This window comes from Erithacus rubecula, assembly GCF_903797595.1.
Source record: "Erithacus rubecula genome assembly, chromosome: 20".
Lineage (NCBI taxonomy): Eukaryota > Metazoa > Chordata > Aves > Passeriformes > Muscicapidae > Erithacus > Erithacus rubecula.
The window spans coordinates 1027230-1040865 of record NC_136672.1 but is presented as its reverse complement, the minus strand read 5'-3'; the positions used below and the strand labels follow the sequence as shown (position 1 = coordinate 1040865).

The window sequence follows — 13636 nt, the reverse complement described above, 5'->3', positions numbered from 1 at the left end:
AATCTAGCTGAAGGAAGAGCCTATTTCAGACCACCATTATTTCTGCTATCCTGTTATTGTTTCATAACTGTCCATCTGTCTGTCTTTCCTGCTCATCCCTTTTCAATCCCACAGAGGGGTCATTCCCTCCCCTGTCCCAGCCCTGCTGGCCCTGCAGATGTTTCACACTCTGCTTTCAGAGCTGACACTCCACTACCAGAATATCAAGGAGCCAGTTCCAATTGTGCATTGCTGATTCCACTGGGACTTTTCTGTTTAGCCACATGCCCCAAGTGTCACAGGGTTGATCCCCCACTGAAGCAATGCTCACAGGGCTGCATTTCCCTGTGACCAAAGTAGCACAGGCTCCTCCTGAGCTCCATCCCTGCTCCCCAGCAGCTCTCCCAAGGCAGATATGACAGAACAGCCCTGGCAGAAGCAGCAGCACACTGGGTTATGAGGGAGGGACAGATGAGCCTGGGCTGGCTCAGGATCAGAGGCTGAGCTCAGACAGACACTGCTCCATGCACACAGCACAGCTCTCTGGGGTGTTCCCTGCCCAAGGAATCTGGTTGGCTCCAGCCCTTCCAGCAGCAGCCACAACTGACTGCTCTTAAGAAAACAGAATCTCTCCATTCACTGCTATCTCCTCACATGCTTGGACAGTGTGTTCCCTTTGGTCACTACTGAAATTCCCATCTTTACCAGCTCAGGAAGTGAGCAAGAGAGACCAAGTTTGGCAGAAATAGCAGGTATCTCCTATGTAAGGAAATGTAATGTAAGGAAAACCACATTTCTTACCTTTGCAGGTTGAGAAAAAAATGGGGAGAAAAAGCAAAAAGTTTCAACAGCTGTTGAGAGCCCAGAGTACTGAGCAGATCACTCAGGATATAACATTTGTCCACTTTAAAAGTATTTCTGCTACATTGATATGAACACAGTAGCTGATAGTCCCAATCTGCTTTTTTTTTTTTCCCTTTTACAATTATAAAATATTTTATTTGGATGAAAAAGTGCCCCCCTGTTCTTTCTACACCTCCACCAGCTTTTAGAAAGACAGGCAGAAGGTGTTCTCTGAACTGAGTCCAAGAGCACCATCAGCAAAGAAAAAGAACTTGGTTTGAAGCCAGATATCCTGACATAGGGACATCTTATGTCCTTGCAGGAAAATGCTCCCTCTGCTTTGGTCAGATCTGCTGCATGATAACTGCAGGGCCTTTCCACCTAAACAAGGTATTTATTTCTCAAGAGAAAGGAAACAGATCTAATCAGGGCAACTGACCCAAGCATAAAGAACAACTTATCAGTCATTAACTCAACATAACATGGGGCTGTTGGCAAGTGGGCAGTTCCTCCCCAGCCTCCTTTCCTACCACTGTCCCTCTTGCCAGCATCAGTGCTCTTGCCCTCACTGCCTGACCTGGACACTCCTGCAGACAAATGCAAACAGCAGCAGCTCCCTGCCCAAACTCTGTCATGAGACTGCTGAGCCTGGGAGGGAGGGAAGGCAGGACAGCTATTTCAACAGCTTGGTACAGCCATCCAAGGAGCCACTGTACTCCTGAACAGGGGCACACATTCCCTGTGCTCAGCTGAGGTCACCCACATCCATCTGTCACCACCACCAGTGACATGGAGCTCTGAGAACAGCCACAAGCCCAGCTTCAAATGAGGCTCCAAACGAGGAGAAAGAACACATTTGGCAAGGCCAGCACAGAGCCACAGCTCAAAAGCACAGAGCAGCACCTCCCCTGTGCTCCTGGAGCAGGCACAGCTGGGGAGAGCTGGTTACTGCAGACTGCAGGGCCTGGGACAGCACTTCCCAGAGGCAGAGTCCACCCCAGAGCCATCCCACACAGCCCTGAGCAGTGCCAGGGTACAAAAGGTGTGAGGCCAGCAGGGCTCTGCCTCTGCAAGGGCTCTGCACACTCACCAGCAGCACTCTGAGCCTTGCTCTGCTTCTTCCCCACTCAGCTTCAGAGATTTGCAATTGCCCTCCCTGGGCTGCTGCTCCTCAGCTGAGCAAGGACACAACTCCCAAACCAGAGGATGGTTAAGCTGTAAGGGAATAACTGCAAAACCCACCTACATTGGTGACCCTCTTTCAGCAGCAACACCTCGATTTCTCTGCAAGTTCATCCAAAACTTTGACTTTGTTTTGGCATTTTATGTTCCCAAAGGAAAGCTGTTGCTTTTCCCCAGAATCACTGCCCTTCCCCAGATATTTAAAAAAAAAAATCTATCTCATAAATAATTAAAATAAAAATAAAAAAAAATCTTAAGTGTTGGGATAAAACAGTTCTTTGAAGATGATGTCTCCCCAGTTGCTTTGGCATCTTTAGTTTCTTTCCCCAGCACAGACATGGAGTAAATGTTACTATTTAGCTACATAAAGAATTAATAAACATAGAAAATCAAGTTTTTAACAATCCTTCAGACCTCTGATAATACCTAATGTGAAGCCTTTCCAGGCTATCTTCTGAAGCAAGGGTTGGATGAACCTGTGAACCTGGAAGGACCAGAATAAGCAAAGCCCAACACAACCAATCCAGAGAACACCAATCAATATCCTGGGCAACTGGAAAGGGTTAATTGAAGAAGCTTCATATTGAACAGGACCAAATTAGAAGTCATGAAACACAAAATTCTACATTTTGCCAGTGCTGGGGTTCATTTATTTTAAACTAAATTTAAAGGAGAGATTTTTATCACAGACCACTGCCACTGTACCATGACAGCTCTTTGCATGCAGCACCTTGAACTCCAACACATGGATTTTCCTGAATAAGTTACCCAGTTCAGTCTCCTCCTGCTTCCCCCCAGAATTTCAAAATGAGACCTTTTTCAAACCAGCACCACCCTGCACAGCCTTAATTTATTCTTAGGAAGATGGAACTGAATTTTCCCAATTTCCTGGCTGACATCTATTGCAGAAAGCAATATATGAACATATTGGTGGGCTGTCTTCATGGCTTGGCAGGCAGAGAAACACAGAAAGGATGCTTTTAATGAGCCAAATTTAACTGGGAGGGAGGCAAATGGTACCAAAATCTCTCACAGCTGTTTTATAACTGCAAGTCTCACAGTGCATCACTGTGCCTAAAAAATCAGGAAAGGACTTTGTGCATGGAAACCAAACACATGAAAAGTAGAGATTGTTTAAAACCCCTCAAAAAAGCTTCTTGGTGAGCAGCCACAGGAGAAATTATCAGGAATACATACACATCTGCTTAACAAATGGACATCCCATTTAATGAACTCTATTCTGCAGCATTTGGACTCTGATGGAATTGTCAGGTGGGAATGAGAGCTGGGGTCACTGTGAGCTCCAGTAACAGCCCAGTCTGGATGGAGAACAAGCTTCATCCATTTTTCAGCTGACAGAGTGGATGTGCACACCAAGAACTGAAAGGCAAGCAAAGATGCTGATTCACCTTGAGCTGATGGATCAGCTGTTTGAACACTTTCCTGCTTTAGCCAGGAACAGAGAGCATCAACTCCCAGCCATAGGACACCCTGGAATGCACTCTCCAGGCAGGGCTCCAGGCACAAACAGTAAAGGAGAGCTCTGACAGAGAGGTTGGTTATACAAGCTCCCCTTCAGGACACTAAAAGTGCAGCTTGAAGGGTTCCAGATGCTTCCAGCCTGTATCCAGTAGTTTATCATGTAGTATTGTGGATTCTGTTAAGCTGTCCCAACCTGCAGAGTTCAGGATCCTGGCACTGGCCTGTTTCAAACTCCATTCCATCCCTCCATCCTGGGAGGGAGCTGGGTGTGAGTGAACTGGCAAGCAGGGTGTTATTCCCAGGGAAAACACTTGGGAGTTCAGGCTCCTCATCTGGAATGTGCCTTTCATGGCCTGTCTTCCCTTAAAACCACATCAGCCTGTCCCTGTGCAGACACTGGTGGAGGAGTTCAGGTAGAAAGCCTGGTGCTCCCTTGGATTAGCAGTTCCTGAAGCCAGGAACAACCTGTTGAGGCTCTTGGGTTGGTCTCTTCTGCTATGCCATTGAAAGGCCTCTTTAAAGCATCACTTGAATGTACATTAGATGCTCTGGTCCTGCCAGAGCATCTTAGAAAAGGCACTCAGACTCAAAAGCTTCCTGACCCACTGAGTGGGAAAGGTGCCATTTATCCCAGAACTGTTCAGATGTTCACCTGCACTCACCACTCACAGGTTCAATGTTTATCTCCAACTCTTTAAATATAAAAAATAACAGATTCACTCTATTACTACATCAATAATTAAACTGAAGTAAGCATCTAGATAGCTCTCATTATTACCTGAAACAGAAACCAGTCATTCCCAGCCCAGCAAGCAATACATGGTTTAAGCAGTATCCCATAACTAATGGAGTGGAACACTCTCCAATTGATAAATTGCCTCAACAGAGCATTTTATTTGCCTGGTTTCAATTCCTGAGGTTACAGATTCACCTTTCATACTCCAAGCCCTTCTGAATTCCCTGAGCTAGACATGGTGTTCCTCACAGAGCACCTTTTCTCCCTGAAATTATCCAATTCAAGCCTTAAAGAAGGGCAGGCAGAAAGGATGAAGGTGAGGCTGTGCCCTGGGAATTGGAATCAAACATTGGAATCAAAGGATGTTCAACAAGGGTAAGGAAAGCCTGGGAAGCTCAGGTCAGAGGTTGGGGGATGACAGCCACAGACTTACTCAGGGCAGCTCAGGAGGGGCATGAGAAAGGGAAGGAGCACAGCACATACACCAGCTACAAATGGAAAAGCTCAGGCCACAGGACAGATGTGAATTCACACTTGTCTGTGAATGTTCTCCACAGCTGGAGCTGAGCAGAGGATCAGCAGTGCTGAATTCCCACATTGCCAGCCTGCAGGTGATATGTTCAGAGAGAAATCCCCCCCAGCCCAGCAGTGCCCTGCCCTGCCAGCTCCTCCTCTCACACAGACAGGGTCACAGCCTGGGCTCACAAGTGCCTCAGCCACAGCAACTGCTCAGAGCTAAAACAGGAGCTGAGCTTGCACCAGAGGAGTGCTAAAATCCTTCCACAGGGCTCCTGGAGAGCTGCATGTCAGAGCCTGCTGCTCCACAGACAGCTTCACAGCACTTCTGACACAGGCAGGGGCTGGAGGGCTGTCCTGCAGCACAAGGCACTCACCTGAGCACCTGGACAGGAGTGAACACAAATGGCTGTTCCTTTTTACACTCTTAATCCACCCTTTTTAATAGAACCACAGAGTTTGACAAGAACAAGCACTTTTTCATACCTCTGCTTGCCTGATTCACTTTCTTGAAGTCCCTCAGACACTTCCAACCCTGCAGAGTTCTCTCAACCTGATCACATTTATGAATCTTCCAAAAATCAGAGTCAATATAAAAAAAGGCCTTGTGTCAAAGCAGTTCCACCAATGTGAACCGCAGCATTTCTTGTGCCACATGCTGGGTATTAGATCCAGTAACTGGTTTGTAGTAGGCAAAAGACAGAATTAAGTAACAAACTCTATTTCTTGCAGGTTTCTTTTAATATCAATCTTTGACACTCAATAATATGAAACATTCCCAACTGGACCAGCAGGAAAATTAAAGAAATTAGAATAGAGATGCTTATATAATACCACAGAGTGTTCTAGGTTACACTCAGGCCTCACAGGAGGCAGCAGCTTAACAGAAGGAACAGCTTAAAGGCAGCTCCTCCAGTGCAGGGCTGGAAGAGCTGCCACCCACAGCAGGCTCTGAATTGGGGACTGTGGCACAGCTCTCATTCCTTCCCTCTTCTATTGCAATAAAGTGGAAAGTGCATTTAAAAATGGAATTACAGGGCTGCAGACCCATTACAGAGGTAACACTTGCAATTATCAACAAACACCTGCTGCAGTATTTTACTTGCACAATAGTGAGCACATTTTCTACTTCATTGGAGGAAAGAAAACCCAGCAGCCCTGTGCCAGGAGAGCAGAACCAGCAGGAGGCTTCCAGGAACTCTAAGCCTCACATAAACAGCTTCCAACGCTCTTTCAAAAGTCTTGGCTTAAAAAACCACGGGGGAGTGGGCAGGGAAGATAATGCACAGTGCACTGGAATATGGGGGATGCTGAAGCTGAACCTTTCCCCAAGGAACATCAAACCAGATCAGCTCTAACCTGACTTTCCCCACAGCACACACACCATGGGTACCTGGCCCCACCTGCCACTCCCTGCCTGAGCCCCCAAACGTAGCCCAGGGGCTCCCCAGCAGTTACAAGAGGCCATCTGGACACTGGCACAGAGTCAAGTGTTTGAGAAATTCTGTTCATTTTAATCCTTCTGCCTGAATGAGGTCAGGAAGCAGTTAAGGAGTAGCTGCAATGATTGACGGGGGTACCAGAAAGCCACACAAGCAGCTGTGGGCAAGAGCCTTCCTGCAGGAAAGCTGGGCCTACAACAGAGCCAGCAACAGCAATGTTTCTTAAAATAAATTACTATAAAGCCCACTGAATTTGGAATAACCTGGTTTTTAAATTAAACTCCATGTTTGAGTGAGCAATTCCTCCATCCCATTCTGCTGCAGTGGGTAAAAGAGTGGGAACTTTTGACTGCATAACAGACTGCTGGTCCTGCCAGAACATCTTAGAAGAGGCATCCAGACTCAAAAGTTTACAGGCACACTGAGTGGGAAAGGTGCCATTTATCCCAGAACTGTTCAGATGTTCACCTGCACCCACCAGTCAGACCAGAAAAACACAGCCATCTGCAGCTCAGGTGTTAGATTCCCTGGAAAATCAGAACCTTGTGGCAAACCTGAACAGTCATGGCACACACACTGGGCTTGACAGAACATTTCTGTCCACAAGAGGTACAAAAGGTGATGCCTCTAAATTTAAAATACGCTTTATAAGTGGGATTGAAGAGTCCTTCTTGCCATCAAAGGAGCTCTAAATTGCTGGCTTAAGTGTCACCTAGCCCTGACTTAGAAGCATTAACAGCAGCTACACATTCCAATTCCAGCCAGGGTTTGCAATATCAAGAACAAGCAGCTTTCCATGGAAGTAGGAGTGAGGTATTTACATTCCTGATCCATACAATTACCTGCATTTTCATTAACAGAAGTCCTGTTCATACTTTTTTTAAGTCTGGCTGAATGGGGCCTCTGAGCTACCTGGTCTGGGAGAAGGTGTCCCTTCCATGGCAGGGGCAGGAACAAGATGAGCTTTAAGATCTCTTCCAACCCAATCCACTCGGGTGTTTTAGGACTTCAAAATACTACAAAACTCACAACCAGAATGCTGCTTAACAAAGCATTGGAACATTCTTTAGAGTGATTAGAAGCCCCTTTGCTTTTTGCAGCTCTAAAAGTGGTATTGTTTGTGTTAAAATTTGTATTGAGTTCAAAAGGAAAAGAGTTATGTTGCTCTTAAAGTAAAAAAAGAAAAAAAAAAAAATTAAAGAAAAAAAAATCATGACAAGTCTGGAAGGTGGTTCATGAAAAACCCCAAATCCCATGAAGGGAAAATGACTGGAGCAGTAATCTTGTCTATCACACCCTGTGACAAAGAATGAAGTGTGGAATGAAAAAGCAGCATGCAGGGCTGAGGGACCCTCACCAGCCACTCTTCCCAGTGGATTTCATTTCTCCACCTCATTGCCTGATTCAAAGACTTCATCCTCCCAGGAAATCATATTTTGCAGACACAACTTGAGCACACACCAAACTCTAGGGCTGATATCTAGAAGGCTCACAGTGGCATTTTACATGCAGATCTTTAAGAATAAAGATGTTTTCTCATCCAGGGTACAGGCCTCAGTGACCCAAGACCTCTGAGAGAACTACTCCTTTCTTAAAGCAACACCCCCAGAAAGTCACCTGGAACTCAGTTCATGGCATAAGGATATTCAAGAACCACCATAAAACCAGTCTGAGCAAAATCATGTTTATTCCAGATCTTCAAAGGACCTCCTAAGCCTGTGGGTATTCCTCCTGGGTGCCCTCCCAGTGAACCACCTCCAGCTCCTGATCTGCAGCTGAAGGATGTCACTAATGCAGCCAGAAGCCAGGATTAAAGCTGGCCACTCCAAAGCAGGGCAGCCACAACAGTTCTGTTTTGAAGCTGGAGAATCAAGGTTCACAAGCATTTACAGGAACCAAAACCCACTCCAGCAGGATATGAAGGATCAATTTAGAGCATTAGTGACTCAAATGATATGTAAGAAGCATTGATATCCCTAGAAAAGCACAGGATTTGGGGAAGTTCAGCTATGAAACACAAAGGAGAGTGAAAATTCCAAGCAAAGGCAGAAGCAATGAAAAAACAACTGAACTACCTGCTGTAGGTGGCTGCACCTTCACAGAACCAGCACTTACACACCATGTGGCAAATAAACCATGTGGCAACCAATGGAATAGATGACATTACAAGTGGAGCAAGAAATTAAAGTTATTTCATCTCCAAAGCAAAACTGGGATCACCATAATTTACACTCCAACCACCTTTCCCAGTAGTTCTTGTTCAAGTCCTGCCCCTTTTCACCTTCAATGCTGCCATGCCAGACCCCAGGAAGACAGGAGCAAGCAGTGACATCATGCCTTTCCCAGCCCCTGATGTTCCATTTCTCCACTTGTGTTCACTCCCACAGCTCAGCAGTGATGCTCAGAGCCTGAGATCATGGCACTTGGCAGGCATGAGAGATGCTGCAAGTTCCAGAACCTGCTGGCCATCCCTACTTGGATGTTACATGAGACTCTTGGAAGTGAGCATCACTGCCCAGGTCACTTTGGGCTTTAGTCACCTCCCTGTTCCTGCAGCAGCGTCATCTGGACAGGGAGATCACACACAGGGGGCTGCACCCACCAGCCAAATCCCTCAGTTCATTTGCTTCCTTTCTAGGGATTGAAAGCAAACGTGTCTACTCCAGTTGACATTCTTGCATCTTCCACTTCCTAGAAAGGCAACACTCCCATGCTGCCTGTTGGTAAATTCCAGGACATCAAATTCCTGCACCTCACCTGCTTGAGGCCAACACCAAAATATGCAATTTTCATTTGGTTATTATGGGAGTTCTATTCAGAATTCAAAACAGACTCTTAACCAGCTCCTGTCCTGTCTGCACTGGAGCTTGCTATGACATTTAAGGCCTGCAGGCTTTTAACCTTCATAATGAAATAGAGCTATAAAAGTGGTAATGAATTTCCTAACAGCCATAATTAGGATTGATACACAGACTGAAAACTTTTGACCTATCAACCTGTTTACTTTTAGTTTTCAATCCAGTTCCCATTAATTATCCAATTAGTTTCTTTATGCAGTAATCATTCCAGAAGTATTTTTCACCCAGCTCTGCTGTGTGCACCTTGGTGTAAGGCCTTAGAAAAGGAAGCTGACAAAGACACACAAATAAAAAAAAAACACTTTGTAGTTGCATATGATTTTTAATAAGTCCAAATATCATCAAGGGTCAAGCTAAAAATGTATCCCCTAATCCCCAGATGGAGGGGAAAATGAGCCAACTATAAAGACTAAATAAAATGGATTTCAGCTTTAAGTGTTTATAAAGTGAGCCAAGCATTTAAGCAGATGTTCCAGTGTCTTTTGAGACAGAAAGCCTCCTTGTAGCTGTTCCTGACTCCCTGACCCAACAAGTCACTGTGCAATCAGTCTGCCAAGAGAGCAGGAGCTGCTCCCAACTGCAGGCACAGGCAGAGCCCAAGGGAGGAGCAGGGTCAGACACAGCACCAAGGGTGCTGGGATTCCCAGCTCCAGAGCAAGATGCTGATAAGCCAGATGTTCAATTAGTGCTTCAAAACCACTGGGAAAAAAAAAGCTTTATCTTACTGGTTTATTTTAAGCACTTGAAACACATCTCTTCCTGGCCACTAGGCTGATATTCAGCTCCAAAAAGACATTTTGCACTCCCAGTACTCTCAAACTTCATCTTTTAAATACCAACAGAGCCTCTTATTGCCATTTTTAGCATGCAGCAAGTTAAAACAAAAGAAGTGCTCACTCACACAAGCAGTTAAACACAGCAATCCAGCAAAGTGAGGGTTTGTCACCTCCCTCAGATCAAGGAAGCCACTTGTCACTGCTCACTGGATCAGTTCTGCAGGAGGCAAGTGCTCCAAGGAGCAGCACCAGCAAAGCTCCCCAAGCTGCCATTTCACATTCTGTGGCTGAAAGATGCTCACTGAATTGTGGTATTTGTTTTATGGCAGAGCTCTCAACCTGCACACAGCACGGAAGAAGACTTTGGACTAATGCAAATGCTGGGGATACAAAGTAGCTAGGCTGCCAAAATCAAAGACAAGACCTACTCTAACAGCAGGGATGGAATCAGGTAAGGTCAGCTGAATTAGCACCCAGAGTGGGTCCCATAATTAGTACTTACATAGATGAGCCCAGAGTAATAGCGATCCTTTAAATTATGCAATACAGAGGCTTCATTTAAACAGGTTAACTCTGCCATGTCTTCCACTTTGGAGAACTTGGGAGGATTCATCTTCTGAACATCATCTTTATTGACGAGCGCTTTCTTCCCATTCTCTGCCAGTTCAACCAACACCTCATCCCCTTTCTCCTCCTTGATGCTGGCTGCCTCAAAGCCATGGCGCTCTGAAGGGATCCACACCAGCTTTTTAGCAGTCCAGTCTGCCTGGGTGGCAGGGTTGTAGATGACAGCCCTGTCCACGAAGAGGTAGCGCTCCGGATCCTCCTGGCCCAACCTCTGCGCCATCCCGGCAAGAGAAGGGTCCGCTCCCAGTCACCTGCCAGCAGAGGGAAAAGCAAGAAGCATGTTACACACCTGATCCGTGCCACACCTGCTGCAACTAAATGATCCATCATCAATATCTCCTCTGGGAGAAGCAGCACCAGGCATTGCTCCCAGCCCACAGAAGCTGCTGCACAGATGAGCCCCTGCTCAACATCTCTGCCACACAAAACTTCAGTGACCTGCCAAGTGTCACCCAAAGCCAAAGCAGGGACTGGGTCCAGTTGTGCAGCAGCAAGGGACAGACACCACAGCAAGAGCTGCAGGCAGGAAAAACATGCACCTGTGTGCTGGGCTTAGATAAGGAACAAGAGCAAACAGAGCAGAAGCTTGGCAGTAAACTCAGTGGTGATGGAACAGTGGAAAACAAAAATACAGAGATAGATACAAACCCATAAATTCACTCAGTGGATTCTGCTGCAGAAACCAGAAGGTGGCAAGGATGGATTTTCAACTACAGACAAGAACTTGAGACACTTGGGGTTCCTGCAAGCCATCAAGGCAGCTAAACCTTGCTTATATTCTTCCTGAAAAGCTTTGCATTTCTACAGCCTGCTCCCATTCTCAGTCCTGAGTGCTGACATCACCATATTCCAAAAAATGTCTCCAGATCTCAAGTTTACCTCAAGGCTCAAAACACTGCAAGGAATGGTGCTGGATTTTCCAACAGCTCCACGGGTAATTTGAAGCAGAAAGAAAAACACTGACTGACAAGAGCCCCTGCACACTCATTTTACCTGTGTGCCAAGAGGCCCCTGCCATCACAGGCATGATTCCTGCAGCTGGCAGATCCATCTGAAACTGCCCACAGAGCACCAAGGTAAAGCCTGACCCCCTGTACTCAGGACTTTAAACCTCTTGGTTTGTAACAGAGTCTTCCCTGCTGAAGAACCTCATGTTGGCTACAGAATCCTATCCCAGCAGGTAACCCAAGGTCAGCTTGGGAACAAAGCCAGGGAGGTTCCCAAACTGCATTTGTCACCTTTCCGACTATGGCACGCGCCCTGATGGAAGTTCTGCAACCTCCTGAGAAAAGCATATAATTAAAGAGATAATTGTGTCTCCATCTGAGGCAGAGAGATTTGTTACATTGTCCAACTTTAGCGTAAAGCAAGCCCGAAGTCACTGAACCCTTCAGAGGTGTGAGGAGCAGATCCCTTAGCACAGATGGCTTAATTCAAATCAAGATATGATGACTCAACATTTGAAGTATTTTAGAAGAGCCTCTCAGAGAAAATTTCCATGAACAAAGATGGAATTGCAGAGGGGACACCTTAAGCGATAGCTGGACTCCTCCTCAGGAAAAGGAAGGTTTAGACAATGGATGCCACATTCGGCTGGACAAGCCCACAGACTAAGTAACCGAGTTTTGAAGGCCAAGTGAGAAAGGTGACTGTCCCCACCGTGCCAGGCTCCAGCCCAGGCTCCAAGGAAGCCCTGGAACGCCAGTGCCACCCTCGCGTGCCAATGCCCCTCGGTTCCAGGTCCTGAGCGCTCCCTGGGCAGGTGAGACACAGCCCAAGGCAGCCAGGACTCGGCTTTTACACACCGAGAGGCAATGAAACCTGAAGGTCAAATAAAGCTCATACAACAAAATTAACCATTATTGCTCCCCAGCGGAATTAAAGGGTGAACACTGAAATGAACGCATTCATACATGAGTGCATGCACCAGTCATACACCAATGGTATAACTGACTTTAGAGCAGCTCCTGAGAATAAACCTAAACATCAGCGATCATAAGCGCTTTCAGGGTCATTCTTCCACTCGGGCTCCCAATCCCACAAAGCCCAGCACAAAAGACCCTCTGCAGAAGCAAAGCAAGCTGCAGCTCACCCTACCCAGGGCTCCTCCGCTAACAATGGCATTCAAATGAAACACACAAATGAGCACATTTATCATGCAGGAATCCAGCACTCCCAATAGACGACGTGCGAATAAAGGCAAAAAAAACCAAAAATACCCCAGACCGGGTCTGAACAAAAGGGGGGCGGGGGGCGCGGCGGGGCTGAGCATCCCCGGGGCACGGGCGGCCGAGCAGCGCCCGGGGCCGCGGCCGCGCTGCCCCTCGCCGGGCCCGAAGGACAAAGAGGCGGCCGCAGCTCGGCCCGGCGGCGCCCGGAGCGGCCCCGGCCCCGCGCCCCCCGCCCGGGGCCCGCGGGAACGGCAGAAAATGGCCGCAAACGGCCCCCTCCTCTCACGGCCGGCGGCGGCGGGGGAAGACGGCGCGGACGGGCGGCCCAACAAGGGGGTCTTTGTGTGCCGGGCCCGCCGCCCCCGCCACACCCCCGCCGCGGGCGGGCCCCCGCCGAGCCGCCCCCATCCCCAGCGCCCCGCCGCCACCGCCGGCCCCGCCGCCTCACCTGTGCAGCGCCGGCCGCCGCCCGCCCGCCGCCCGCCGGCTCCGCCGCGCCCGCTCCGCCCCGCGCCCGCCGCGCTCCTTTAGCGCCGCGCCGGCCCCGCCGCCCCCCGCCGCACCTCCCGCCCCCGCCGCCGCGCGCCGCACGCCCATTGGTCCGCGGCCGCGTCCGTCAGCGGCTGCGCCCGCTGCCATTGGCCCGCGCCGCGGCCGCTCTCCGACCACAGCCATAGCAACCTCCGCACGCCGTGGGCCGGCCCGCCCCCGGCCCGCGCCCCGCCCCCTTGACGCCCATTGGCTCTCGTCACCCCGCAGCCCCGCTGTGATTGGACGGCCGCCTCGCCCATCACGACGGGCCCCGCCCCCCGCTGCAGCACGGCCGGCGGGGGCGCGTCCCCGCTGCTGCAGCGAGCGGCGGGCACGCGCCTCCCCCGCACCCGCCCGCGCGCCCCCGCGCCCCCCCGCCCCCCCCGCGCCCCATCCCTGTCCCTTTCCCCATCTCCGTCCCTGTCCCAGGCACCGCCACCGGCAATGCCACCGCGACCGGAGCTGGGCTGTGCAGAGCCGGGCGCGCTTCCCA

The 13636-nt window shown here is 48.9% G+C and overlaps 1 protein-coding gene across 1 annotated transcript in view; it reads right to left on the bottom strand.

Annotated features, from left to right (window-relative positions):
* MYH10 (myosin heavy chain 10) overlaps positions 1–13167 on the bottom strand; it is an 84629-nt gene extending 71462 nt beyond the window's left edge. The window contains exons 1-2 of the mRNA XM_079323128.1: positions 13061–13167; positions 10317–10692 (exon numbers count right to left, since the gene is read on the bottom strand). Coding sequence (XP_079179254.1) covers positions 10317–10661 — 345 coding nt within the window. The 5' untranslated portion in view covers positions 10662–10692; positions 13061–13167. The remainder of the gene's footprint in view (positions 1–10316; positions 10693–13060) is intronic.
* Between the last annotated feature and the right edge of the window lie 469 nt (positions 13168–13636).